At 54.9% G+C, this 23,234-nt stretch overlaps 3 protein-coding genes across 11 annotated transcripts; all 3 read left to right on the top strand.

Moving 5' to 3' along the window:
* Positions 1-178: 178 nt before the first annotated feature.
* On the top strand, positions 179-12,380 carry CLIP3 (CAP-Gly domain containing linker protein 3). Its single transcript, XM_068528562.1, has 14 exons — positions 179-342; positions 659-882; positions 3,902-4,041; positions 4,127-4,220; positions 4,407-4,568; positions 4,950-5,068; positions 5,578-5,814; positions 8,111-8,246; positions 8,400-8,528; positions 9,169-9,312; positions 9,380-9,503; positions 9,711-9,775; positions 10,155-10,227; positions 10,845-12,380. The coding sequence occupies exons 2-14, from the start codon at positions 717-719 to the stop codon at positions 10,897-10,899; spliced, it is 1,644 nt and encodes a 547-aa protein (XP_068384663.1). The 5' UTR covers positions 179-342; positions 659-716; the 3' UTR covers positions 10,900-12,380.
* Positions 12,381-12,762: 382 nt separating this feature from the next.
* On the top strand, positions 12,763-17,880 carry ALKBH6 (alkB homolog 6). 4 transcript variants are annotated; one of them, XM_068528635.1, is made up of 7 exons: positions 12,763-12,847; positions 13,575-13,657; positions 13,974-14,042; positions 15,383-15,443; positions 15,827-15,978; positions 16,183-16,299; positions 17,459-17,880. In XM_068528635.1, exons 2-7 carry the CDS (start codon positions 13,577-13,579, stop codon positions 17,720-17,722), a joined length of 744 nt encoding a protein of 247 aa, XP_068384736.1. In that variant the 5' UTR covers positions 12,763-12,847; positions 13,575-13,576; the 3' UTR covers positions 17,723-17,880. The 4 variants fall into 4 exon arrangements, with proteins under 4 accessions (XP_068384736.1, XP_068384737.1, XP_068384739.1 ...); XM_068528636.1 differs by lacking the exon at positions 16,183-16,299; XM_068528638.1 differs by lacking the exons at positions 12,763-12,847; positions 17,459-17,880 and having other exon boundaries at positions 13,589-13,657; positions 16,221-16,283.
* Positions 17,881-17,966: 86 nt separating this feature from the next.
* Positions 17,967-22,073, top strand: SYNE4 (spectrin repeat containing nuclear envelope family member 4). 6 transcript variants are annotated; one of them, XM_068528598.1, is made up of 9 exons: positions 17,967-18,439; positions 18,732-18,783; positions 19,273-19,416; positions 19,649-19,843; positions 19,915-20,163; positions 20,655-20,730; positions 20,954-21,031; positions 21,713-21,771; positions 21,864-22,073. In XM_068528598.1, the coding sequence occupies exons 1-9, from the start codon at positions 18,312-18,314 to the stop codon at positions 22,053-22,055; spliced, it is 1,173 nt and encodes a 390-aa protein (XP_068384699.1). In that variant the 5' UTR covers positions 17,967-18,311; the 3' UTR covers positions 22,056-22,073. The 6 variants fall into 6 exon arrangements, with proteins under 6 accessions (XP_068384699.1, XP_068384697.1, XP_068384696.1 ...); XM_068528596.1 differs by having other exon boundaries at positions 18,633-18,783; positions 19,649-19,828; XM_068528595.1 differs by having other exon boundaries at positions 18,633-18,783.
* Positions 22,074-23,234: the final 1,161 nt, after the last annotated feature.

Here is a 23,234-nt window from a genome sequence, read left to right as displayed (position 1 = left end):
CCTTGTCCCTGCTTCATCTCTCTCCTGTCTCCATGCCTCACATGCTTCTTCGTGGCCATTTCTTCTTCTCCCCATCCTCGGTGTCTATACCCTTCCCACCGCTGCCTCCAGCCTTTTCATCAATGCAAGCAGCCTCGCAGTGTCTCCGCCCCCGCGCCTGGTTGGGGGTGACAGCGCATGCGCCATCAGCGCCCCTCCCTCTCCACCCCCATCCCCGGTCGGCGTCCGGGCCTCGTCCCCTTCTCTCTGTCTCCTTCTCCCCCATCACTTCCCCAGACACTGACACCCCATTACTCCAGTTTCCCCGGTTTCAGCTTTGGTCTCCAGCCCCAGCCACCCGAGGTAAGATGGGTAGAGGGGAGGCCCGCGGAGAAGGGGAGGGGCAAAGCATCCTGCATCCTGAGATAAACAAACCGGGGGAGGGGGCGGCCTAGACTGAGGGCCCTGACGCGGGAGGAGAAGAATGGGGGACTGGCCTGGGGGAAGTGGTAGGCGCTGGGCCCACAAACCAGCGTCCTCTGATGGGTGACTGGCGTCCCTATGATTGCCCAAAATCCAGAGCTGGGGGCGTGGGAGCCACCCGGAGGCCGGGGAGCGTCTGGGGGGCTGAGATTCCGGAGACTGTGGGGCACCCTCTCTAGCTGACCTCTGCCCCCAGGATTTGCCTGAAGGCCACCCCCAACTCTGCACCTGCCCCCTGAGGGCCACCAAGGACCATGACTAAGACAGATCCCGCCCCGATGGCCCCGCCGCTCAGGGCGGAGGGAGAAGAGGAGGAGGAGGAGGATGAGCCTGTCCCAGAGCCCCCCAGCCCCACCCAGGAGCGCCGGCAGAAGCCTGTTGTGCACCCCTCGGCACCTGCCCCCCTCCCCAAGGACTACGGTAACCACCCTCCCCACTCTGCAATATGGCCTGGAGCCTTGGGTGGCCAGGGAGGTTTGGCTGAACTCTGCTGGTGGAGATGGTGGGAGGATTCTGGAGGATTTGAAGGTGTTCTGGAGGAGTCCTGGCCCTTGGATTCCACCCCCCCCCTTCATTAATTCATTCACCCATTGGAGAATGGAATTGGGATAATCATAATATTTAATTCATGACACATCATTCAGTCATTTAGTCATTAAACAAGCATTTTTGGAAAGCCTGCTATGGACCTAGGAACTGGGGGCACAGCATGGAGCAAGACAGATCTCGTCTTTGCCTAAGAGAACTCACAGGCCTCAATGACAACCACACAAATAAGTATAAAAATATAAGTACATAATTACAAGACATGATGAGAATTGTGTTTGCTAAGAACCGAATTCTGTAAGAGCTTTTTAAGATATGCTTTCCCTGAGGAAATAACATTTGAGGGAGACCCAAGGATGAATTGAGAGTTAACAAGGGAAAAGATCAGGGGAAGGGGGTCCTAGGCAAGGTAACCGCAGGAGTAAAGGCTCTGAGGTAGGAAGATGTGGAGCTGAGAGGGTGGCCTCTTGGAGAAACGGGAAGTGTCTACTCATTCACCAAGCAGTATTTATCCATCACCACTACTCTGTGACAAGCCTTGTGCTAGGAGATGGAGATTTAATGGTGAGCAATCCAGGCATGATCCCTGCTCTCAGGAGAGAAGGCAAGACTAAGCAAGTAACAGGTATATAAATCGGGTAAGTTCAGATTAGAGTGAATGCTATGAAAGAAATAAAAGATGGAGATATAATAGAGAATGGCTAGGGGGCAGCACCTTGAGACAGAGTGGTCAGGGTGGGTCTTCTGACGAGGTGGCATTTAGGCTGAGACCCAGAGCGTGAGGAGGAATCAGCCATAGGAGAGCTGGAGAAAGAGTGTTCCAGGCTGTAAGCAGCAAGTGCAAAAACCCTGAGGCAGGACTGAGCTTGGAGCAGAAGGAAAATCCCGGCGTTGCTGTTAGGGAGTGATTGGAGTTGAGATGAGAGGTTGGCAATGGCTAGATCTGGAAGGGCCTTAAAGGCTACTGTGAGAACTCTGGATATATTCTAAGTGTGATGGCGGGGGAGAGCAGTCTGGGGGGAGGGCAGGTCTGATTTATATTTTTAAAAGCTCCCTCTGGCTACTGGGTAGAGAGGGTGGAGCTCAGCCAGAATTAGATATAGGAGGAGGCTTTTAGAAGATGTTGGCTGGGAATCCCCAGCAGCTGTAAGTTCGGAAATGAGGTTCCAAGTTCAGAGAGTAGGCGTCATCAGGATAGGGCAGGAGGGGTGGCATCTGTGGACATGTCACCCACTAGAGGTGGGTCAGAGAGGCCATAAGTTGCCCTCAGTCTGTTAGAAAAATAAGAACGTTATCTGGGTGTCTAGGGCCGGGTATCCACCCTGGGAAACTGGAAAATCTCCCCTGGAAATGTGGCTGGATGTGGCTGGGGCCTGTGGCCTGCTGGGAAGTCAAAGAGTCTAGGGTATCAGCCCCCCCCATCCCCAGGAATCCTGCTTGTAGAACAAGGAGGGTTTGGTCACAGAATATGAAGGAATCTGAAAATGTGGTCTAGGGCAGAGAGAGGGCTAAGGTGGACTCCAATAGGAACTCGTGTATTTATTAAATTTGTACATTAATTCAGCTAGACTGACAGAGCGCCTCCTGCATGGATAAGGGAGTGAACAAGGCAGCCTGGAAACGTCCTAGTGAGGGGGACAAGCAAGAAAGGAAGAGAATGAGGAAGAAGAGAAAGAGAGGAAAAGAGGGAGGGAGGAAGGAGTAAACAAGTAATGTTAAGTAGTGATTTTTTTCTTATTTTTTTTTCTTTTGGCCGCGCCACGTGGCATGTGGGGATCTTAGTTCCCTGACCAGGGATCGAACCCGGGCCCCCTGCACAGGAAGCGCAGTGTCTTAGCCACTGGACCACCAGGGAAGTCCCTAAGTAGTGATATTTTTAAAGAAATGAAAAAGGGCAAGAGATAAAGAAGGGCAGAGCTGCTGATTTAGCCAGGGTGGTCTGGGGAGGCCTCTCTGAAGCCTTAGGAAGATCTCAGGGAAGACGGGCCCAGGCAAGAAAAACAGCAAGCACAAAGCCCCGAGAGAGGAATTTGCCTGGCGAGTTGGAAGGACAGAAGGAGGTCAGTGTGGCTGGAGGGGAATGAGTGAGGGGGAGAGGGCGGAGAACAGACGAGGCCAGTTTGTGCAGGGCCTGTGGGCCAGGGTGAGGATTTGGGTCTGTACTCTGCGTGTGATGGGAGCCAGGGCAGGCTTAGCCGAGGAGAGCTGTGCTGTGACTGGGGTTTTAAAAAGAGCACACAGGCTGCCTCCGGGAGACACCTTCTATGCGGTCCTTCCCAGGGCTCTGTGTCATCTGGTCATTCATTTGCTCATCCATTCAACGTGCACTGGGCTCTTGCCTTGTGCCAGCGCTGTGCTGGGTGCTGACGTTACTACAGGGCAACACTCTAAAGGGGGGAGATGGAAGTTCCTCTGGGCACCCCCTGGCTGGCCACAGGTTGGATCCTGCCCATGGATCCATTTTATGTGCACTGCACAGTAATTGAAATTTGGGGAGATTTTTCTTAAAAACCGTGATTTCTGGCTTTTTAATTTCCTTTACCCTGGAGATTTGGCTAAACCATGCCCTGACAGGGCAACATGCGCTAGAGCAGTAGCAGCCCCCTTGGGCATGCAGACTCCTTACCACACTCTTGTTTCATGGGGTGGAGTTTGCTCTTATATGATCTTCCAATTTTTCAAGATACACCAGGCATCCACACCTTTATGTGAAACCTCCTGATTTTGAAACCTCACTCTGGCCACACAGAAAATGCCTGTGGCCCATGTGCCACCAGTTTGAGACTCTGCATTAGAAGGTTGTAAAGGTCTAGAGCTCCTCTGCCTTAGGATGGAAGGAAGGGGGTCAGTCCACAGTTTGCCTGGGGTGACCTTGGACCTCTCACCACCCTAGCCTTCACCTTCTTCGACCCCAACGACCCTGCCTGCCAGGAGATTCTGTTTGACCCGCAGACCACCATCCCTGAGCTGTTCGCCATTGTGCGCCAGTGGGTGCCCCAAGTCCAGCACAAGATTGATGTCATTGGCAACGAGGTGAGAGCACTGGGGAAGCGAGGGGGGAGAGGAAGGGGTTCCTCATGTGTTTGGGTAACCCTCCCTGGTCCCCTGGTACTCCCAGATTCTGCGTCGAGGCTGCCATGTGAATGATCGCGATGGGCTGACCGACATGACACTGCTCCATTATGCGTGCAAGGCGGGGGCCCACGGAGTCGGTGAGGGTCCAAACCCCCAAAGCTAACTCCCACGCCCAACACGCTCAGAACCCCGGCCCTCAGACCTCCATCCTGGACCCACAGCCTAAGATCCCAAAGTGCAGTCCCTGAAGCCCTGGGCCTTCCCCATGCCCTGGGCCCACACCCTGGAACAGGGGAGCCAAGCTGACCTGGGCTGTCGCGCAGGGGACCCCGCGGCGGCTGTACGCCTCTCGCAGCAGCTGCTGGCACTAGGCGCAGACGTGACCCTGCGCAGCCGCTGGACCAACATGAACGCGCTTCACTACGCGGCCTACTTCGACGTGCCGGATCTCGTGCGCGTGCTACTGAAGGGTGCACGGCCCCGAGGTGAGGAGGAGGGGCCAGGCTGGGAGGGGCAGGACCTAGGCGAGGAAGGAGGGCTGGAAGCAGAAGGAGGGTACCCAGGTGTGGGGAGAGGAGACAAGTGAGAAGGCGGGGAAGGCGACTGATGGGGCCTGGCATGGGAGGCCAGGGTGGGAGGCGGGAGGTGGGAGGTGCGGGAGAAGGAATTCAGGGGTCCAAAACGTCAGGGCCTGGCGGGAGCTGGTTGGGAGGGGTGTGGCCGAGGAGGGGCGGGGCTCTGCGTCAGAGGCTGCGGGAGGCCCTGGGGCCTGCGGGTTAAGAGATGGATGAAGAGGCTGGAAGGCAGCGGGAGGGCTGGGGTGCTGAGGGCGCTCACCCGGAACCCTCCTCTCACCCACTTCCCAGTGGTGAACTCCACGTGCAGTGACTTCAACCATGGCTCAGCCTTGCACATCGCTGCCTCCAACCTGTGCCTGGGCGCGGCCAAATGTTTGCTGGAACACGGCGCCAACCCGGCGCTTCGGGTACTGCCACCCTGGCCCAGTCCTGTTATCTTCCTTCTCCTTCCTCCCCAACCGCTTTCTGGCCAGTAGGCGTCTGCGGAGGATGGGAGCGGGGGAGGGGGCGGGGCAGGACCACTTGAGTTTCTTGAAGCTCTCATTCCCCATTGGCCCAGTTGGACCCTTAACCCAGTACCACAGGAGCCCATTTTCAGTGTTTGTCCTTCACATGGCCCCATTCCGGGCTTGGGGTCTTGGCCCTGAGGGCATGACCTACAGCACTGAAGTGGGACCTTCATTCCCTATTGGCTCCATACTTGACATCCCCAGCCTGAGGTCTCAGGGGTGGACTTCCCTGGGGACCGTGGTCTGTACCTTAATGCCCCACCCCTTCCTGTTTCCAAGTTGGCCCAGGGTATGACCTACTCCCACCTCTGCCTCACCTCCTCCCGGGGTCTCTGGGGGCATGGGCTCAGTGGGAGTGCAGCCTATGCCGCTGAGTCTTTGCTCCCTCTCTTCCTGTTGGCCCCCAGAACCGAAAGGGACAGGTGCCAGCGGAGGTGGTCCCAGACCCCATGGACATGTCCCTGGACAAGGCAGAGGCGGCGCTGGTGGCCAAGGAGCTGCGGACGCTACTGGAGGAGGCTGTGCCGCTCTCCTGCGCCCTCCCCAAGGTCACGCTACCCAACTACGACAACGTCCCAGGCAATCTCATGCTCAGTGCACTGGGTCTGCGCCTGGGAGACCGCGTGCTACTGGATGGCCAGAAGGTCAGGGACTGGAGCAGGGAAGGGAGGGCAGGACTCAGCCCTCATCCCTCAGAGCTGGGTCTTTGGGCAGAGTGCACACTCTCCCCTTTGCCTGCCCACCCTCGCAGTCATGCACACAGTATTCATTTCGTCTAACAGTTGTTCTGTGAGTGCCTCCTTTGTGCCCCACCCAAGCTGAGCTCTCAGTCCAAGGGGGAAGGCAGATCCATCTCCTGACAGTGACAACCTGGAGCCGTCGTGGCTCATGAGGAAGCACATGCAGAGTGATCAGCGCAACTCTGCCCCCTTTGGGTCCCCCTGGGCCTTGTGGTTCCCATGCAGGGGCCACTTGTGTTCCCAGAGTGATCAATACTTTGCTCACTTGAAGATGCTGAGGAGTGAGCCAGGAGAAGAGAGGGAGAAGGGGGCCTTAGGGAGGGGGAGCATGTATAAAGTCCCAAAGGACAGAGAGAATCTTCATTCATCCAAGCATTCCAAGTTTGATTCATTTACCTGGTGTCCCTCAGGCTCCATGCTGGACCCAGCCTGTCCTTGGGGATAAAGGCCTGTGTTAGCCCCAGCCCTGCTCTCATAGAACTCCATTTCTATTGAGGAAGAGACAGTCAATAAAGTATACCTATAGTTAAGATAATTTCCAGTAGCAACAAAGGCTTTGAAAACCATTAAATGCTTGGATTTAATAAACTGGCCCTGGCTAAGGGCCGAGGTGGTTTTAGCTAAGGTCTTCTGAGAAGGCTCCTCTGAGGAGGTGATATCTGAGCTGAGATGGGAAGGAGCTCACCTTGCAAAAATATGGAGACAGAGGAGACCGCAGGTACAAAGTCCCAGAGGAGGGGAGGGGTAGTGTGACTGGAGGGGAGTTATCTAGGGAGGGTGAAGTGGAGACGTTAGCAGGGGCTGGATCTCACCAGGCCTGCAGGCCACTGGAGTGAATTTGAATTTTGTTTCTTTGTACAGTGAGAAGCCATAAAAGTCACATTTTGTTTCGTAATCAGGAGTTTTGCATGCATCAGCCCCATCTGGAAAGTTTCTGTACATGATCTAATCAAATCAGTGTGACAGTTTTGAAAGCAGGATGGGTTGATTCTCTCCATTTTACAATATAGAAGACTGTAAGAAGCCCAAGAGGTGAAACTTTTTGTCTGAAGACATGTAATAACAATCTCTGCCTGTAGAGAAGCAGCATAGCACAGTGGTTATAAACTCAGGCTCAGGGATTTGCTCAGGCAGATCTCAGCTTTGCCACTTACCAGCTGTGGGGCCAGTGATTTCACCTCTCTGGGCATCAGTTTCTTCATCTGTAAAATGGAGCTGATAGTACCCATTTGAGGGGGGTTGTTTGAGGTTTATTTTATTTTATTTTTTTAAATTAATTTTTATTGGCATATAGTTGATTTACAATGTTGTGTTAGTTTCTGCTGAACAGCAAATTGAATCAGTTATGTATATACATATATCCACTCTCTTTTTAGATTATTTTCGAGGTTTAAATTAGTTAAAATGTGTAAAGCCCTTAGAATAGGGCTTGGCTCTTTGTGTGCCAGGCACTGTTCTGATCCCCACACCAACTCTCCAAAGTAGGCACTATTATTTAGCCCATTTTATAGATAAGGAACTGAGGCTTAGAGCAGTGAAGAAGCCTCACACCAATGATTATAACCACACTCACTGCAGCTAAGCAACTTCACATATATTAAAAATGTTTCCACCAGATAACCAGCCTCTGAGGTGGATTGTTATCCCCATTTTCCAAATGAAACCGAGGCCCCGTGAGGTCCCTTTACCAAAGTTACAGGATAATAATAGTCAACACTTACTGATCCCTTACTCAGCACCAGGCCCTGTTCTGAGGGCTTTTATGTCTCTATAGCATTCATGTCCAATAGACCTTTTTGTGAGATTGGAAATGCTCTGTGTCTGTGTAGTCCAGTGAAGTAGCCATTAGCCACATGTGGCTATTAAGCACTTGAAATGTGGCTAGTGTGATTGGAGAAATGATATTTTAATTTAATTTTAGTTAATTTAAATTGTCATATGTGGCTAGTGGCTGTTTACTGCATCGGACAGCACAGCTCTGTAACAATCCTGTAAGGTGGGTGAGATTTCTGTTCCCATTTCGCAGATGAGGACGTTGAGGCACAGTACAGTTAAGTTATACAACCAGTGAATGGTGATGTCCAAGCTGAGATTTAAGCCTGGGGCTCCCTCATCCATCCCACCATGCTGCCTGTGTGCCAGTGATCTTATCATGGCCTCTCAAGGTGCACCCAAGCCATATCCTCCCTTGTCTCCTCAGACGGGCACGCTGCGGTTCTGCGGGACCACGGAGTTCGCCAGCGGCCAGTGGGTGGGCGTGGAACTGGATGAACCTGAGGGCAAGAATGATGGCAGTGTTGGGGGTGTCCGGTACTTCATCTGCCCTCCCAAGCAGGGTCAGTCCCACTGGGGCCCAGAAGGATGGTGGTGGGGTCCACTCAGTAGTTCTGATGCTGCTGCTGAGTGCTGGGGTTGGGAGGTGATGGGGTGGGGGGGCGGTCAGAGGGCAGAGGCTTGGACAACTCCCAGCCCAGGCTCTGTCCCCCCAGGTCTCTTTGCCTCTGTGTCCAAGATCTCCAAGGCAGTGGACGCACCTCCCTCATCCGTCACCTCCACACCTCGGACTCCCCGGATGGACTTCTCCCGTGTCACTGGCAAAGGCCGCAGGGAACACAAAGGTCAGAGGGGGAGCCCTAGGAGTGACGAGTGCCATTCTTGAGGATATTCTGTGGGTAGTCCAGCTTCTGTGACTCAGTTTCTCCTCAGGCTCAAACTCCCATTTTAGAGGATGACCTCTGAGTTCCTGACTTTTGTGCCTCAGTTTCTCCTTTGACTCAGTACTGGTCCCACCCAGTTCTTGCAAGGACCTGTGTTTTCCCTGCCCCCTATGACTTAGTTTCCCCTTAGACCCAAAGGTTTTCTCCCAGTTTTAGGGAAGAATCTACAGGGTTCCTGGCTTTAGTGACTTGATTTATCCTCAGACCTAACTCCCCGCTTCATTTTAAAAGGACAGTTTCTGGGTTTCTGACTTCTGAGACTCAGTTTTTCCCTTGGCCCAAATATCCTCAACTTTGAGAAAGAGTTTTGAGGTTCTCTAGGTTCTTGACTTAGTTGTCCCTCAGGCCCAAAGCCCCCACCCCCAGTTCTCTGGCAGCTGGGATTGTTTCCTTTCAAGCCCACCCCCCGGCCCCATTTCAGAGGAAGGCTCGTCTCGTTTGAGCCAGGACAGTTTCTACCTTGTGGCTTTCTGGGTGACACGGGGCCCCCAGGGCTGGCATCTGGAGGCCTCACCCTCACCCCTTGTCCCCTCCCCGCCAGGTAAGAAGAAGCCCCCATCATCCCCGTCTCTGGGCAGCCTGCAGCAGCGTGAAGGAGCTAAGGCTGAGGTTGGAGACCAAGTCCTCGTCGCAGGCCAGAAGCAAGGGATCGTGCGTTTCTATGGGAAGACAGACTTTGCCCCAGGTGAGGATAGCTATCTGGGCTGGAGGCAGGCAGGGCTTTGAGGCATCCTGACACTCTCCTGTTGCAGGTTACTGGTACGGCATAGAGCTAGACCAGCCCACCGGCAAGCATGATGGCTCTGTCTTTGGTGTCCGGTACTTCACCTGCCCCCAACGGCATGGAGTCTTTGCACCAGCATCTCGAATTCAGAGGTGAGCCCAAACTCTGGTCACAACTCAGGGCACCACCCAGAATCCTGATCCCCCACTTGGATGTCTCCTCCTCTTGGACCAGGAGGACAGTGTGGATATCCACCCCCAAACCCTAGCTCTTTCCTCGTAGGCCCCCCGGGGCTCCGCTCCTGGTCAGACCCTGGCCTCTTGTGGCTCTGACTCCTCCCACTCCTCGTGTCTCCCCAGGATTGGTGGATCCACTGACCCCCCTGGGGATAATGTTGGAGCCAAAAAAGTACATCAAGTGACAAGTGAGTTGGGGGCTGGCTGTGGGAGGAGTGTGGATTTGGGGATAGGAGGAAAGGTCTTGGGTCCTCAGGTATATGCTGGTGACAGAATCTCCAGTATTTAACTGGGGACACAGGGTCCAGGAAATGATGAGACAGGATCCCAAAAAGGATGGGCGCTATAGGGATGGGGATGTTAACGAGAAGGCTCTGAGCAGGCACCGGGGACGTGGGTAGGTCTTGGAGGACACAGGGAATATTATTGACAAGAGGTCTAGGTGGCTATTGGGAATGGAGGATATTGGGGACGTGGATAAATATTAATGAAAAAGAGTCTGGGTGGATACTGAGGACAGAGGTGGATCTATCATCCCCTCACCTGAGACCTTGCCCTTCCCTTCAGTGACGCAGCCCAAACGCACCTTCACAACAGTCCGGACCCCAAAGGACATCGCATCAGAGAACTCCATCTCCAGGTGCGTAGCAACCCTTGGCCCCCCTCTCCTGTGGGATATTCAGGGAGAGGCATCCACCAGGCCATGGGACACAGGGAGGCTGGAGTTCTGGGTTGGGGCTGGAAATAGAGGTTAGGAAAACATAGGACTAGTTAGCTTACCCAGAAACAGTCTTTAGGGAGTGAGGCCCCACAGTGAATTCTGGTGACTTCAACTTTATATATATATATATATATATATATATATATATATATATATATATATATATATATATATATATATATATATAATATATATATTTGGCTGCGCCGGGTCTTAGTTGTGGCACACGGGATCTTCATTGCGGCATGCGGCATCTAGTTCCCTGACCAGGGATCGAACCTGGACCCCCTGTGTTGTGAGCACGGAGTCTTAACCACTGGACCGGCAGGAAAATCCCTGGTGACTTCAACTTTTAAGGGGCAGGTAAAGGAGGCAGAACACCTTCCGCTCCACGGGAGCCTGAGAGGGCACAGCTGGAGAGACAGAGGCGGAATCCAGAAAGGCCAAATCCCAGACACTTGGGGAAGAGCTGGGCAGTGACGGATCCAGATGCTCTCGCATCCTGCACCAGCGTGTGACACAGTTCTCTTCCCCAGGTTGCTCTTCTGTTGCTGGTTTCCCTGGATGCTGAGGGCGGAGATGCAGTCTTAGAGGCTCTGGACATCTGAGAGACACAGAGCCTCCTCTAGCATCTGCTGACACAAGGAGCCCCCGAGTCACCCTGAGATAGAGATTCCCAGTAACACATCCAGAATAGAGACCCCCATTAGCCAGCCCTCGATCACTGAGGCCCCATTATTAACAGATTCCCTCATGATAACCCCCCAAATACAGACCCTATGTTACCCAGAAAGAGATTCCCTAAGTGTAGTACCTTCAGGCTAGTCCCAACCCCTCAGAGCAGACCCCCCCCATAACAGATTTCCACATCACCCCAAATGACGGTGACTTTCTCTACATAATGCTCCACAGCAGAACATTCCTGAGTCACTAGTCACTGGATCAGAACCCTTCGCTGTTAACAAAGACCCCCCCTCCACCATCAAGTCCCCTTGAAAGAAACACCTCCAGAGCAAGAGTAACAAACCCACATTTAACATCAGTCCCCTCAAGATGTTGTGACCCCCATGGTCACCCCAAACCCCTTACACTGCAATCAGAGACTCCCTCCATTAACGAACCCCCCTGCTCTTACCCCTCAAGAAGAAACCCCCATTAACCAGCCCACTGTCACCCCCAATTTACAGATACCAAAACAGTACTGGAAGTGCTAATTACAGGACCCCCAAGTCTTCCTATCCTCTGCACCCTCCAGAAACCCCCAGTGCCTTGTACGAAGCCCACCCCATGCGGCCCACAGCACCCGTGCTGGCCAGGCTCCCAGAAAATTCTCTATTTTTAAAGTAATTATTTCCCCCTTTGGGGGGACTCCAAAATTTGGAGGTCCCATTCTGGGACTCTGAGGATCCCAAACCCCAGAGTACATGTCCTAAACTCCCCTGTGCCCCCAAGTCCTACAGCCCCTAGGAGACCCCAAAGCCCTAACTCCCAGGATCCCCAAATCATGGAATCCCCAAATCCCCAGGGAATCCCAAATTTAATAAATCCAATCCCAAGCCCCCAGGAAACCTCAATCATGGAGGTTCTTGTGCCTGGGATGGAGGAGATACGCATCCCGGGCCCCCAGAGCACCTCAAGCCCTATTCATAGGCACCAGGAAACCCCAAACAGGAATTCTCATCCCTGGAAACCAGAGGACTTCAATGCCCTGAGTCCATGGATCTCAAGACACCCAAATTCCAAGAGCACCAGCCCCAAGGGAACCCCAAATCCTCAAGCCTCCATCTCATACATGAGGGGCGTCAAGGCCTTGAGGGGATCCCAAATCCTGGAGTCCCCATTTCAATCTACATTCTGGTCACAGGTCCAAAACACCAAATCTAAGTTACTGGCCCTGAAAGACCTCAGAGCACCCTGGCCAGACTAACAGCCCGACGGAGACCCTGAAGGCCCAGGGGTCCAGGGCAGACCTGGGGCCCTGAAAACCAAGGACAGCTCACGACTGCCCCTTCACTGCATGTCCCCAAACTCAGCATGACCCCTACCCCCTTCAATAAAGACGTTTCTACGGCTCTCTGTGTTGGGTCGGTGTTTAGGGAGTTACGGCCCTGCCTCTGTACCCTTGCTGGGTACAGCAATCTCGCACCCCTGCGGCCTTATATAGGATGGCCTAACCTGCGGGGAGTCCTTCCCACCACCGCGTCTTTCCTGCGGCCGCCACGGCTGCCCCTCCTTTCTGGGCTCTCCGCAGCGTGGACAGGTTCCGTTCTGGAGCTCTGATTGGTCAATGCCAGACGAAGACCCGTCTCTGAAGGGGCCCCAGTGGCTCAGAGGCCGGGAGGCACAGCCTGTCACCGAACGAGGGTGAGGGGGCGGAACAATAGTGTGTGAGAGCGCCGATTGGGTGGAAGGAGGAGCCTTAAAGCCTTTGAGAATTCCCATTGGTCTGAGGATTCCTGCGTCGGCCATGTGGGTCGGAAGTGGCTGGGAAGGGAATGGGGGTGTTGAATTTGGATTTTGGAGGGGTCGCTGGTGGACGGTCAGTTTGGGGCGCCGAGGGCGGAGATGGGGGTCCAAGAGGGCTGAGAGTGGGGATCCGGGGAAGCTCAGATGGGAGTCCGAGGAAGCTAAGAGTGTGGGGTTCTAGAAGACAGAGACGGGGGAACCAAGGGGTTCAGGGAGGGAAGGTGTGAGAGGGGTCAGGCTCAGGGTCAGAGGTCCAAGGGTGCTGCAGGGAAGGGGCGCTCGGGAAGAGAAGTCTGAGGGGAGTCTAGAGCGGGGAGGATACAAGGATACTGAAAATGGATGTGTCTGAGGAAGCTTAGACTGGGGACCTCGAATATTGTTAGAGAGCCGGGCTCAGGATTTCAGGTCTGAAGTTTTTAGGATGAGGTCTCAAATCAAGGTGTTTAAAGGGGGTCTGGGGTGCAGCCCTGGGGGATAGGTGTGGAGATCTTAAGAAAGGCTGCCAGTGGAGTCTGAGGTTGTTCTCTGTAGAGGCTTGAGAGGGCAGACATGTGTAGTTTGATGGGTATTTGGTGGATGGTTTGGGGGGAGTATTGTGGGTGCTCACTGTGTCTGGGCAGGGAGCCTAGGGGTGCATTGGGTAGCTTTTGAGATGCTGAGGACATCTAGGTTTTAGAAACCAAGTGAGTTTCACTAGAGGGCTGAGGTGAGGCCCTGGCCCATGATAAGAGCAGAAAGCTGGATCACAGTCTGAGGGGTGGGAGGCTTGGTGACTTCAGCATGTTCTCCCCTCCCCACAGGAATGACCGGGTACACGGACTTGATGTCAATGGAGGATCAGGACGCCAGGGTTCCAGCTCTGGAACCATTCAGGGTGGAGCAGGTTGTCAGGACTGGGGGTGCAGAGGGTGAAGGTGGGGACTAGAGGGCGGGAGATAGAGTGGGGATAGGCAGGCTGACTCCTGGGTTTGTGGGCTGGGACTGCCCCCTTCCTCTCAGTTCATCCTTACCCTCAGGGTCTAGCCCTCCCCTCACCCCCACCTCCCCATCCCCCAAATAGCCATTGGTCCCTCGACTTAAGGCCCTGGCCTGTCTGGGGACATCCTGAGCTACGCTCCAGAGGAGGGGCTGCTCATGGATGGTAGCACCCCTGTGTGGATGCAAAGGTCACACCTTCAGGGGGAATCTCTCTATCCTAGGCACCACCTGTAATCTACTATGTCCCTGACTTCATCTCCAAGGAAGAGGAGGAGTATTTGCTTCGACAGGTGACCTGTTTTTCCCCTCTTCCCAGAACCCTCTTCAACCCCCAGTTCTGGTGGGAGAGCCCGAAAGGTCACAGTGAAGATCCTGGCAGGAGGGAGAGTGCCACCTGGCACCCATCCCTCACCACCTTCCCTATTCCTTTCTCAGCACCTGCTGGGGCCTGTCAGAAAGGGCTTTTCCCAGGAAGCTTAGGGGAAACCAAACTGATTTTTGTTTTTTTTTGGCCACGCCATGCGGCTTGTGGGATCTCATTCCCCTAGGGATTGAACCTTGGCCATGGCAATGAAAGCGCCGAATCCTAACCACTAGACCACCAGGGAACTCCCCAAACTGATTCTTAGGAAGATGGTGGTTATTATGGAGCTCAGACTCCCTGTGCTAAGACAGCCCTATCCGGCTACCTTAGAGAGAAGGAGGTTATAACATAGGCTGAGATATAGCCCAGTTCACTCCCTTGAGATTTGGGGAATGAAGAATTTACAGTGTTCAGATTTCTGTGCTGAGATAACCCAGGCCTCAGAATGTTAAACGCTTCCCTGTGCTGATAGCTCAGCATAGACCCAGAGTCTTGGGAACAAGGTTACCAAGCACAGACCACCTGTGTTAGATAGCCCAGTCTGTACTCTATTCTTAAGGTCCGGGGAAAGGAGAATTTTACAAAGCTCAGAGTCTGTGCACTGGGATAGCCCTTTGCAGCCCCAGAGCCTTGGTTATAGAGCACAGATCTTCCCTGCGCTATCCCAACTAGTCCTGTCTAGTTTGAGTCCCAGGAATGAGTTAGCTCCAAAACTCAGACTCTCATACTGAGACAGCCGATTCCAGCCCCATAACAATGAAGGAAATAAGGAGATTTCTTAGACTTCTTTGAGATAACCCTTTTTAGACCCTTGGGGTCTTGGCAGTGGAGAATTTTCAACGTACTCTCTTGGCTATACTGAATAGCCCAGTTTAGCACGTTTTCTCCCCCAGGCAAGAGGAACAGGAGGTTCCAGGACTCAGACTGTGCTGACATAGCCCAGGAATCAGGAAATTACAGACTGCAGACTGTTTGCTGGGCTGAAAGAGCCCAGCCCAGCCCAGAGCTCTGAGTAGATTCAGACCCTGATTGTCACAGCCCTGGTTCCCTCCCTCAGTCCCTAGACACAGGGGGGCTTTGAGGCCAGTGGCCTCCACAGGGGGAAAGGGCAAAGAACAAAATCCTGGGAACACTATCTCAGAGAATGATCCCACAGACACTGAGATGACCCATTTCCACCCTAGGTGAAAACCCCTATGTTGGCCTGGGTGGGAGAATCAGAGAGGGTGGTCCTGGTAAAGGACTGACCCCCTTCCCACCTCCCAGGTCTTCAATGCCCCAAAACCAAAGTGGACCCAGCTCTCCGGGAGGAAGTTACAGAACTGGGGTAAGTGTCTCCGGCTGTGGGCATGGGTGATTTAGGGCTGGGGACTGGGGTAGGCAGCTCAGGTTGGATAGTCTCAGGACATTGAGGCGTCGGGGTGCGGGGGAGAGGTCCTTGAGGGTTCAAGGGGTCCCAAGGGCCAGGAGGATTCTGAGGGGTCAGTGGAGGTCCTGAGGGCTTAGGGATTTCCTGATGAGTTGGAGGGTATCTCTCGGGGTTTGGAGAAGTCAGGAAACCTTTGAGGGGTGGAGTGGTGATCTCCAAAGAGTTAGGGGTCCCCGAGGAGGTCAGAGTGCCACCAACCACTGGGATATCCCTAATGGGGGCTCCACATGCCAGAGCTCCTTGGTTGGGTGCCCTCAGCACCCCATTTCCCCCCCCCCCAGGTGGGCTCCCCCATCCCCGGGGGATGGTTCCTGAGCGGCTGCCACCGTGGCTCCAGCGTTACGTGGACAAAGTGTCTGACCTCAGCCTTTTTGGGGGTCTCCCAGCCAACCACGTCCTTGTGAACCAGTATCTGCCTGGGGAGGGCATCATGGTAACCACTCTCTCACCCCGACCCCCAGACCTCGGATCCACCATGGGGCAGGGCATCATGTCGACCCACATCCACTCTTATTAAGCAGCCACATACCCCAACCAAACACTCACCTCCCTGTCCCCAGCTGGGGAGCCCCGCTTTCACCTGAGGGTGGGGGTGTGTGGACTCCTGCCCTGTCCAGCCCTGGTACCCACTCCCCAGCCCCACGAGGATGGGCCACTGTACTACCCGACTGTCAGCACCATCAGCTTGGGCTCCCACACCATGCTGGACTTCTACGAGCCTCGGCAGCCAGAGGATGATGACCCGACAGAGCAGGTGGGCCCTGAGACGTTGCCCCAGCCGCTTGTGGGCACTCTGACACCCCATATCCTCTAAGAGGCCCCAATCCCACCTGCCTGCGGGGTACCCCTGATACCCTTCCAGACATCTTCCTCTGTCCCCTCATGGAGGGCACCCACATCCGCCCAGATGCCCAACCCATCTGCCTGCAGGGTGCCCTAGAAATCACGATATCCACGGATACCCCAATACCCCCATCTGCTGAGTGAATATCCTGACATCCTACAGATCCCCTGGCTCCACACATTCAGAGCGCTCCAACACCGCATGCAGGGCTCCCCAGTTCTCCAACAGACACTGATATCCTCAGATACCCCAACACCAGCCACTCAGGGTTGTCTCTGACATCCTTCCAGACACCCTGACTTTCAGTGGCCACTGCACAGGCACCCCAACACTGACTTCCTACCTCCCACTCCAATAATGTGATCTGTCATGCAGGACACCCCCAGATTCTCCTTGGCACCTCAACACATGACTCGCTGCTCAAGGGCCCTCAGATATCCTGCCTCCCCTCTGTGTTGCTCATGACAGCAGCTTCCCTGACCTCTTTCTTTGATGTATGTCTGACACCCCAGTGTGCACAGAAACTCCCCTGGACACCCTGACACCAGCTGCTCCTTACGGCTGCCCTTTTTAATCCTACATGCTCCTGGATGCACTGACACCCCCTCCCACTCTGCCGGTGTCCTCAAAACATCCTGATATCCACACACATCCTCCCAGACCACACCTGCTCATCTCTTCCTCCCTTCCTGGCTTCAGCCAAGTCCTCAGCCCAGTTCCACCCAGTTTCCTGGGACCACTGATCCCTCGGTCCCAGCCCCAGCCCCTTGCAGAGCCCAGCTGCAGTTCCCTTAGGCCCTTAGACGCCCCCATCTGCAGCCAAGTCCCCTGTCGAGGGACTGCTGACACCCCACCACCACCCCGTCTCCACTTCCCTACAAGCCTGGCCCTGGCCCTGGCACCCACGGGATTTTCACTCCGAAGCCTCGATCCCTAGGAGCACACTTGCCCTCAGCCTTCGCCCCTGGGACTCTCTGACCCTCGCCCCCTGAACCCCCAAACCCGCTGACCTCTCGCCCACCCGACTCCTAACTTCTGGGGACCCGCTAACCTTCAACCCGCCCCGCAGCCCCGGCCCCCGCCCCGGCCGGCCACCTCGCTGTTGCTTGAACCGCGCAGCCTGCTGGTGCTCCGTGGCACCGCCTACACGCGCCTCCTCCACGGCATCGCAGCCGCCAGCGTAGACGCGCTGGACGCCGCCTCCCTGCCGCGCAACGCAGCCGCCTGCCCCTCGGCGCAGGCTGGAGCCCGCCTGGTCCGCGGCACCCGCGTCTCGCTGACCATCCGCCGCGTACCCCGCGTGCTGCGCGCTGGCCTCCTGCTCAGCAAGTGACGCCAGGACCCAGGACCCGCTCGGATTCCCGAGCTCTCGCCTGCTCTGGACTGCTGGCGCCCTGTGGGCAGAGGGAGTTCCCCCCGGGTTATTTTCCCAGTACCTGTGAGGGAACCACAGGAAGAGGCCCCATTCCAAATAAACCACCAACAAAACAATCTTACTCTGGTTTTGGACATTTGGGGGTGGGGGCCCAGATGTTTGGGTTCCTGAGGGGCGCTGCGTCCGGGACCTTAGATGGATGGTGTGGGCTCCCGGGGTCAGATGTTTGGGTCACAGAGTGGAGAAGAATCCGGGGCTCTTGAGGGGCAGGGTTATATCTGGAAACCCCTTAGGTGGGTGGAGTGAGCTTGGGAGGTTCAGCTACTGGTCCGCTAGGGAGGAAGGAGTTAAGTGGTGCTACTGTCACCTGAGCTGGGCATCAAATTACCCGGGTCCAGGTTCCTCCTGGAAAGAGGTGGAGCTGAGCCTGGCCCTGGGCTTCTGGCTGCCTCAGGCCTGGGTGAGTCCAACTGAGGAAGTCTGGGAGGATAGGAAAAGGGCTCCTACTGGGGATCCTCACTGACTCTCTGTCCTCAGGCTCCCCAATATGGCCCTGCCCCCACGCCTGGGCCCTACACCCCCCTCAGAGCCCTTCAGCCACCCGCCTGGAGCCCCTAGGGAACTGAACGCATCTGGATGCACCATCTGCTCTGCCTCTGGAGAGGAGAGAATCAGGTACGGGCTGGGGCTTTTGAAACTGTGGTCCCAAAAGGGTGGGGGCAGTAGCAGGGGCCTTTTGAGGGTAGGAGGTATTGTAGCTAAGATCACCTGGTGACATGAGAGAGGTAACTGGGGACAGGGGTAGGGTAGGGTGGATAATGGGCACCTAGGCTCACCCAGGGGCCTGTCAATGCCGCCCCCATCCCAGGTCAGAACAGGCGCAGAAGCTGGGGCAGGACTCCTTGGACCCTCCCGAGCCCTTCCAGGGTGGGCCGAGGGGCACTGAGTCTGCTGCTGGCCTCCCCAGATTGCCAACGCCCCCTTCTCATGAGGACTCGGCTGGGGCCAAACACCGTGAGGTGAGCTGAGGTGAACTAGGCCCCTGTGCCAGCCCCTACCTCCTGTCTGTCTCCCAGGATCTGGCTTCCACACCGGGGATGAGGTGATGATTCTGGAAAAGTGTTGGGCATCTGTGTGGGGAGGGATGCTCTAGACAATGATTCTTTAACTATCACTATTCAGTAGTTTACCAACTGAGAGAGAATTATTTTAGAATTGGCCCTGGTGTAGCCCCATTCCTTGTGGGGCTGTCCAGCTCCATCACCCTCTCCCTCTCCAGATCCCCAGGCCCTATATGTACAAGTTTCTAGGAGCCTTGAAAACCTGGAGAATTTGAACTAGGCCTGGCTCCACTGGGAAGTTTCTCTAGGTGGGAGCAACTCTGGTGCAGACCCAGAGATGGACTCTGCTGCAGAGAAGCATCCAGAAGGCAGGAGCCTGGGTGCAATGGGTGTGGGCCAGGTCTTGGTTGGCTCACTGGCTCTGACTCAGCCCCCTGTGTTCCCCAGCGCCCCATCTCTGGCCGGGAAGTATTGGAGGCTGAGCAGGACAGCCTGCATCTTTGCCTTTTGGGGCTGGGCCTCCGGCTGCAGGACCTGGAGCAAGGCCTGGGGCCCTGGGCATCAGCCCAGAGCAGGATGGTCCAGCTGCAGGTGGGCAGTGGGAAGCCAAGATGTGGGAGGGTGGGCAGGGCCTCAGGAGTGGGTGCCAGCTTCCCAGGGTGGGAAATGGGTTTATTCCATGTTCCAGGTGTCTGGACGGCAGAGGGGGCGGGGATAGTGACTCCAGGTCTCAGGTCTCTGGTGCCCCTGCTGTATGTGTATGGAGGTGGGGGGTGGGGATGGGTTGGTGTGGTGTTGGTGATGTCTAACCATGTGTACCCAGGCCCTACAGGCAGACCTGCATGGGGCAGCTGAACGTTTAGATGCACTGCTGGTGTTCGGTGAGGGGCTGGCACAGCGGAGTGAGCCTCAGGCCCGGGCATCCCTGGAGCAGGTCCTGAGGGCCTTCAGAGCCCACCGAGACAGCATCTTCCGGCAGCTGTGGCGGCTGCAGGCCCAGCTGGTCAGCTACAGCCTGGTATGGCCCACCCTGGCGGTCCCTGGTGCAGGCGCCGATCCCAACCCTCATGACCTCTGTCCTCTGACCAGGTGTTTGAGGAGGCCAGCACACTGGAGCAGGACTTGGAGGTCGAGGGGGACTCAGACGGGACAGGACCTGGTGGGGTCTGGGGGCCCTGGGCACCCAGTAGCCTCCCCACTCCCGCAGAGTTGGAGTGGGACCCGGCGGGGGACGTTGGGGGCCTCGGGCCTTTGGGGCAAAGGACAACCTGGACACCAGGGACTCCCTGTGAGCTGTGTGGCCGCAGGGGCCCCCAGGGCAGGGGACAAAGCCTTGAGGTGAGAGCAGGTGGGGTCACCTCCCCCCAGGCACCCAAGGGACCCTCTGTGTGTCTCCTAGCAGGGCCCTTTTTCCCTTTCGAGGAGGTCTTCATGGCTCTGTCTCTCCCGGTGTCTCTTTTGCTTTTGGTGTCTCAGTGGTCTCCTCCCTCCGTCCCTCTGCCTCTCTTGGCCTCCAGGTGTCTCTGTTGTACCTATATTTCCTCATTTCCTCTCACTCTCTCCCTCACTCACCTCACCACAGCCACACTAGCCTCCTGGCTCTTCAAATATTCCAAATACATTCCCATCTCAAAGCCCCCAGAGGCACACCGAGCTCACATCCTCACTTCATTCCATCCAGTCTCTCCTCAAATGTTACCTCTTCAGAGAGGCCTGCCCTGGCCTCCAAACATTATCACTCCTTATCCTCTTACTTTATTTCCTAACAGCACTTACCACATCTTGACATTATACATTTATTAACTTATGGTCTCTCTCTCTCCTGCTAGAATGTAAACTCAGTGGACGCCAGGACTTTGCCTGTTTCCATGCTCACAGTGTCCCCAGCTCCTAGAACAGTACCTGGCATGTAACAGATGCTCATTAAATATTTGTTGAATGAATGAATAAATAATGTCTCTCTTCTCTTGGTTTCTTTGGCTCTGCCCCTCTCTTCATCTCTCCCTGAGGTCTCTCTCTTCCCCCAGAATCTCATCTCTGTGACACTCCCCCTGTCTTGGCCCTTCCCCAACTTTGTGTCTCTTTGTCACTGATTCTCCAAGGACCCCACTTCTCACTCTCCCCACAGGACATGCTCATGTCAGGCCTCAGCCACCGGAAACACATAACAGGTCACCGAAGACGATCCCTGCTCCGGAAGTCTCAGGTGAGTTGGTCCTCGGCCAGGTGTATCACTCAGGAATGTTGATGGCAAGTGACAGCAACCCAACCCAAATTGAATTACACACAAAAAAGAGGATGCTATTTTTTTCATGTAACTGAAAAGTCCAGGTGGTGTTGAATTCAAGACCTCAAATACTGTCAGGGCTCAGTCCCTCCCTGTCTTGGGCTCTACTTCTCCAAGGTGGATTCCTTCTCAGCAAAATGGCTGCCCCAGCAGCTACACACTCAGTTCCCACTGGCTTACCCACCCCAGGAGGCAGCCAAGTTCTAGGGCTGACTCCTGCTTCCCCAGCTTGGGTCATGGCCTACACCCTGAACCAATCACAGTAGCCAAGCTGATGGAGGGCTCTGGTTGGCCAGATCTGGGTCACATGCCTAACCATGGAGGTGGAGTTTTGAGTTCAGGAAAGTAGGGTGGTATGATACCCTTCTCCCCAAATTGAACCACTGTTACCAGGAAAAGGGGGACTGTTTGGAGGGCAGGCACTGACAGACATCCACTACACTTGGAGATATTCCAAGTCCATGTGGGGTCTTGGGGATGGAGGGGGTGCTAGGAAAGGAGGAGAAATAAGCCCAGCTCTGTAGGTCTATGGTAGTAAGGTAAAGACCACATTAAATATCACTTCCACCCATTCTGCTGCTGGCTGTTCTCTACCTTTAGGACAAGATGAGGCAAGTATCTCCCAATGTCCAGGATGTGATGCTGGAGGTAGACCCCGGGTGAGATGCCTGGGAGATGGGTCTGGGGGTGTGGGGGTAGGGCTCATGGTGGCAGCCCACCCATACATTGAACACTGCATTTCCCTTTGCAGAGCCCCAACTCCTGCATCCAGGCGGCCCCTGACCTTCCTCCTCCTCCTCCTTTTCCTTCTGCTGGTGGGTGCCACACTGCTCCTGCCCATGTCAGGAGGCTCCTGCTGCTCTCCTGCCAGGACACCTCACCTGGTGCTCAGCTATGTCAATGGTCCTCCCCCAGTCTGAGTACACAGTCCAGACATATGTAATAAATGGTCACTGTCAAAGGATGTGTCTTAGTCTGTTCGGGCTGCTATAACAAAATAACATAGACTGGTGGCTTATAAACAATAGAAATTGATTTTTCACAGTTCTGGAGGTTGTAAAGTCCAAGATCAAGGTGCCTGTAGATTCAGTGTCTGATGAGGACCCACTTCCTGGTTCATAGACGGCTGTCTTCTCACTGTATCCGCACATAGAAGAAGGGGTGGAGAATCCTCTGGGGTCTCTTTTATGAGGGCACTAACCCCTTTCATGAGGGCTCCATCCTCATGACCTAATCACCTCCCAAAGGCCTCACCTCCTAATACTATCACTTTGGGGGTTAGGATTTCAACATATGAATTTTGAGGGGACACAAACATTCAGTCTATAGCAAGATGTGTGGGGATATTGGGTGCTTGAGTACTGAGAATCTTGGGTATGGCCCTGGTACATCTAGACAGCCCCCTCCACAGATCCCTTTGCCTTGAGCACAGAACATGGACCTGAATCAGCCCATCTTGGGTTGGGTTCCCCCAGACCCTGAGACAAAGATTCAAGCACAGGTCATTTTTTAGGGAGTTGATCCTAGGCAAATTGATAGGGGAATGGGAAGTGAGCCATGGAAAGCAGTTAATGAGCTGGTTGCTGCTCTGGGCACCTAGAGTGCCATCCCCCTAGGGACCTCTGGGAGACTGTGGGACACCCTCAAAGTTGTTCCACCCAAGAGGTGAAGAAGTTGTGGCATATATGTACCAGCTCCCATCTCTCATTGGTTAAGTATTATTCCTGGAGATATTAACTCCCCAGCACTTCCAGCCTCTCCTGCCTGTAAAAGACCCTCAGGCAAAGAGGCACAGGTGCTTGCTACAGGACGCTAGAGTAGGGGTGCAGGTGTGCAGGAGGGGTGCAGGTGATGTTGGTGCTGGGTTGCCGACAGCACTTGCTATAGCCCCTGACTTGCATTCATCCACGTGCTCTGTTCAAACACTCCACATGGTGGGCTCCCAGGCTGGCCATCACTGATGCAGGACTGTGAAAGCCCCCTTCTCCCAGGTCACCATGCTGAACTGAATTGCCAGGGCTCAGTCCTGGAGCCCAGTCCCCAGCCCCAGGTGTCTAAGCTCATCCTCTCCCCAGAGCTTAAGGTATCAGGACAAGAGGTAGAGCAGAACCAGACTCAAGAA

Source organism: Eschrichtius robustus, chromosome 19 (genome assembly GCF_028021215.1).
Source record: "Eschrichtius robustus isolate mEscRob2 chromosome 19, mEscRob2.pri, whole genome shotgun sequence".
Taxonomy (NCBI): domain Eukaryota; kingdom Metazoa; phylum Chordata; class Mammalia; order Artiodactyla; family Eschrichtiidae; genus Eschrichtius; species Eschrichtius robustus.
This window is presented reverse-complemented; position numbering and strand designations above follow the sequence as displayed.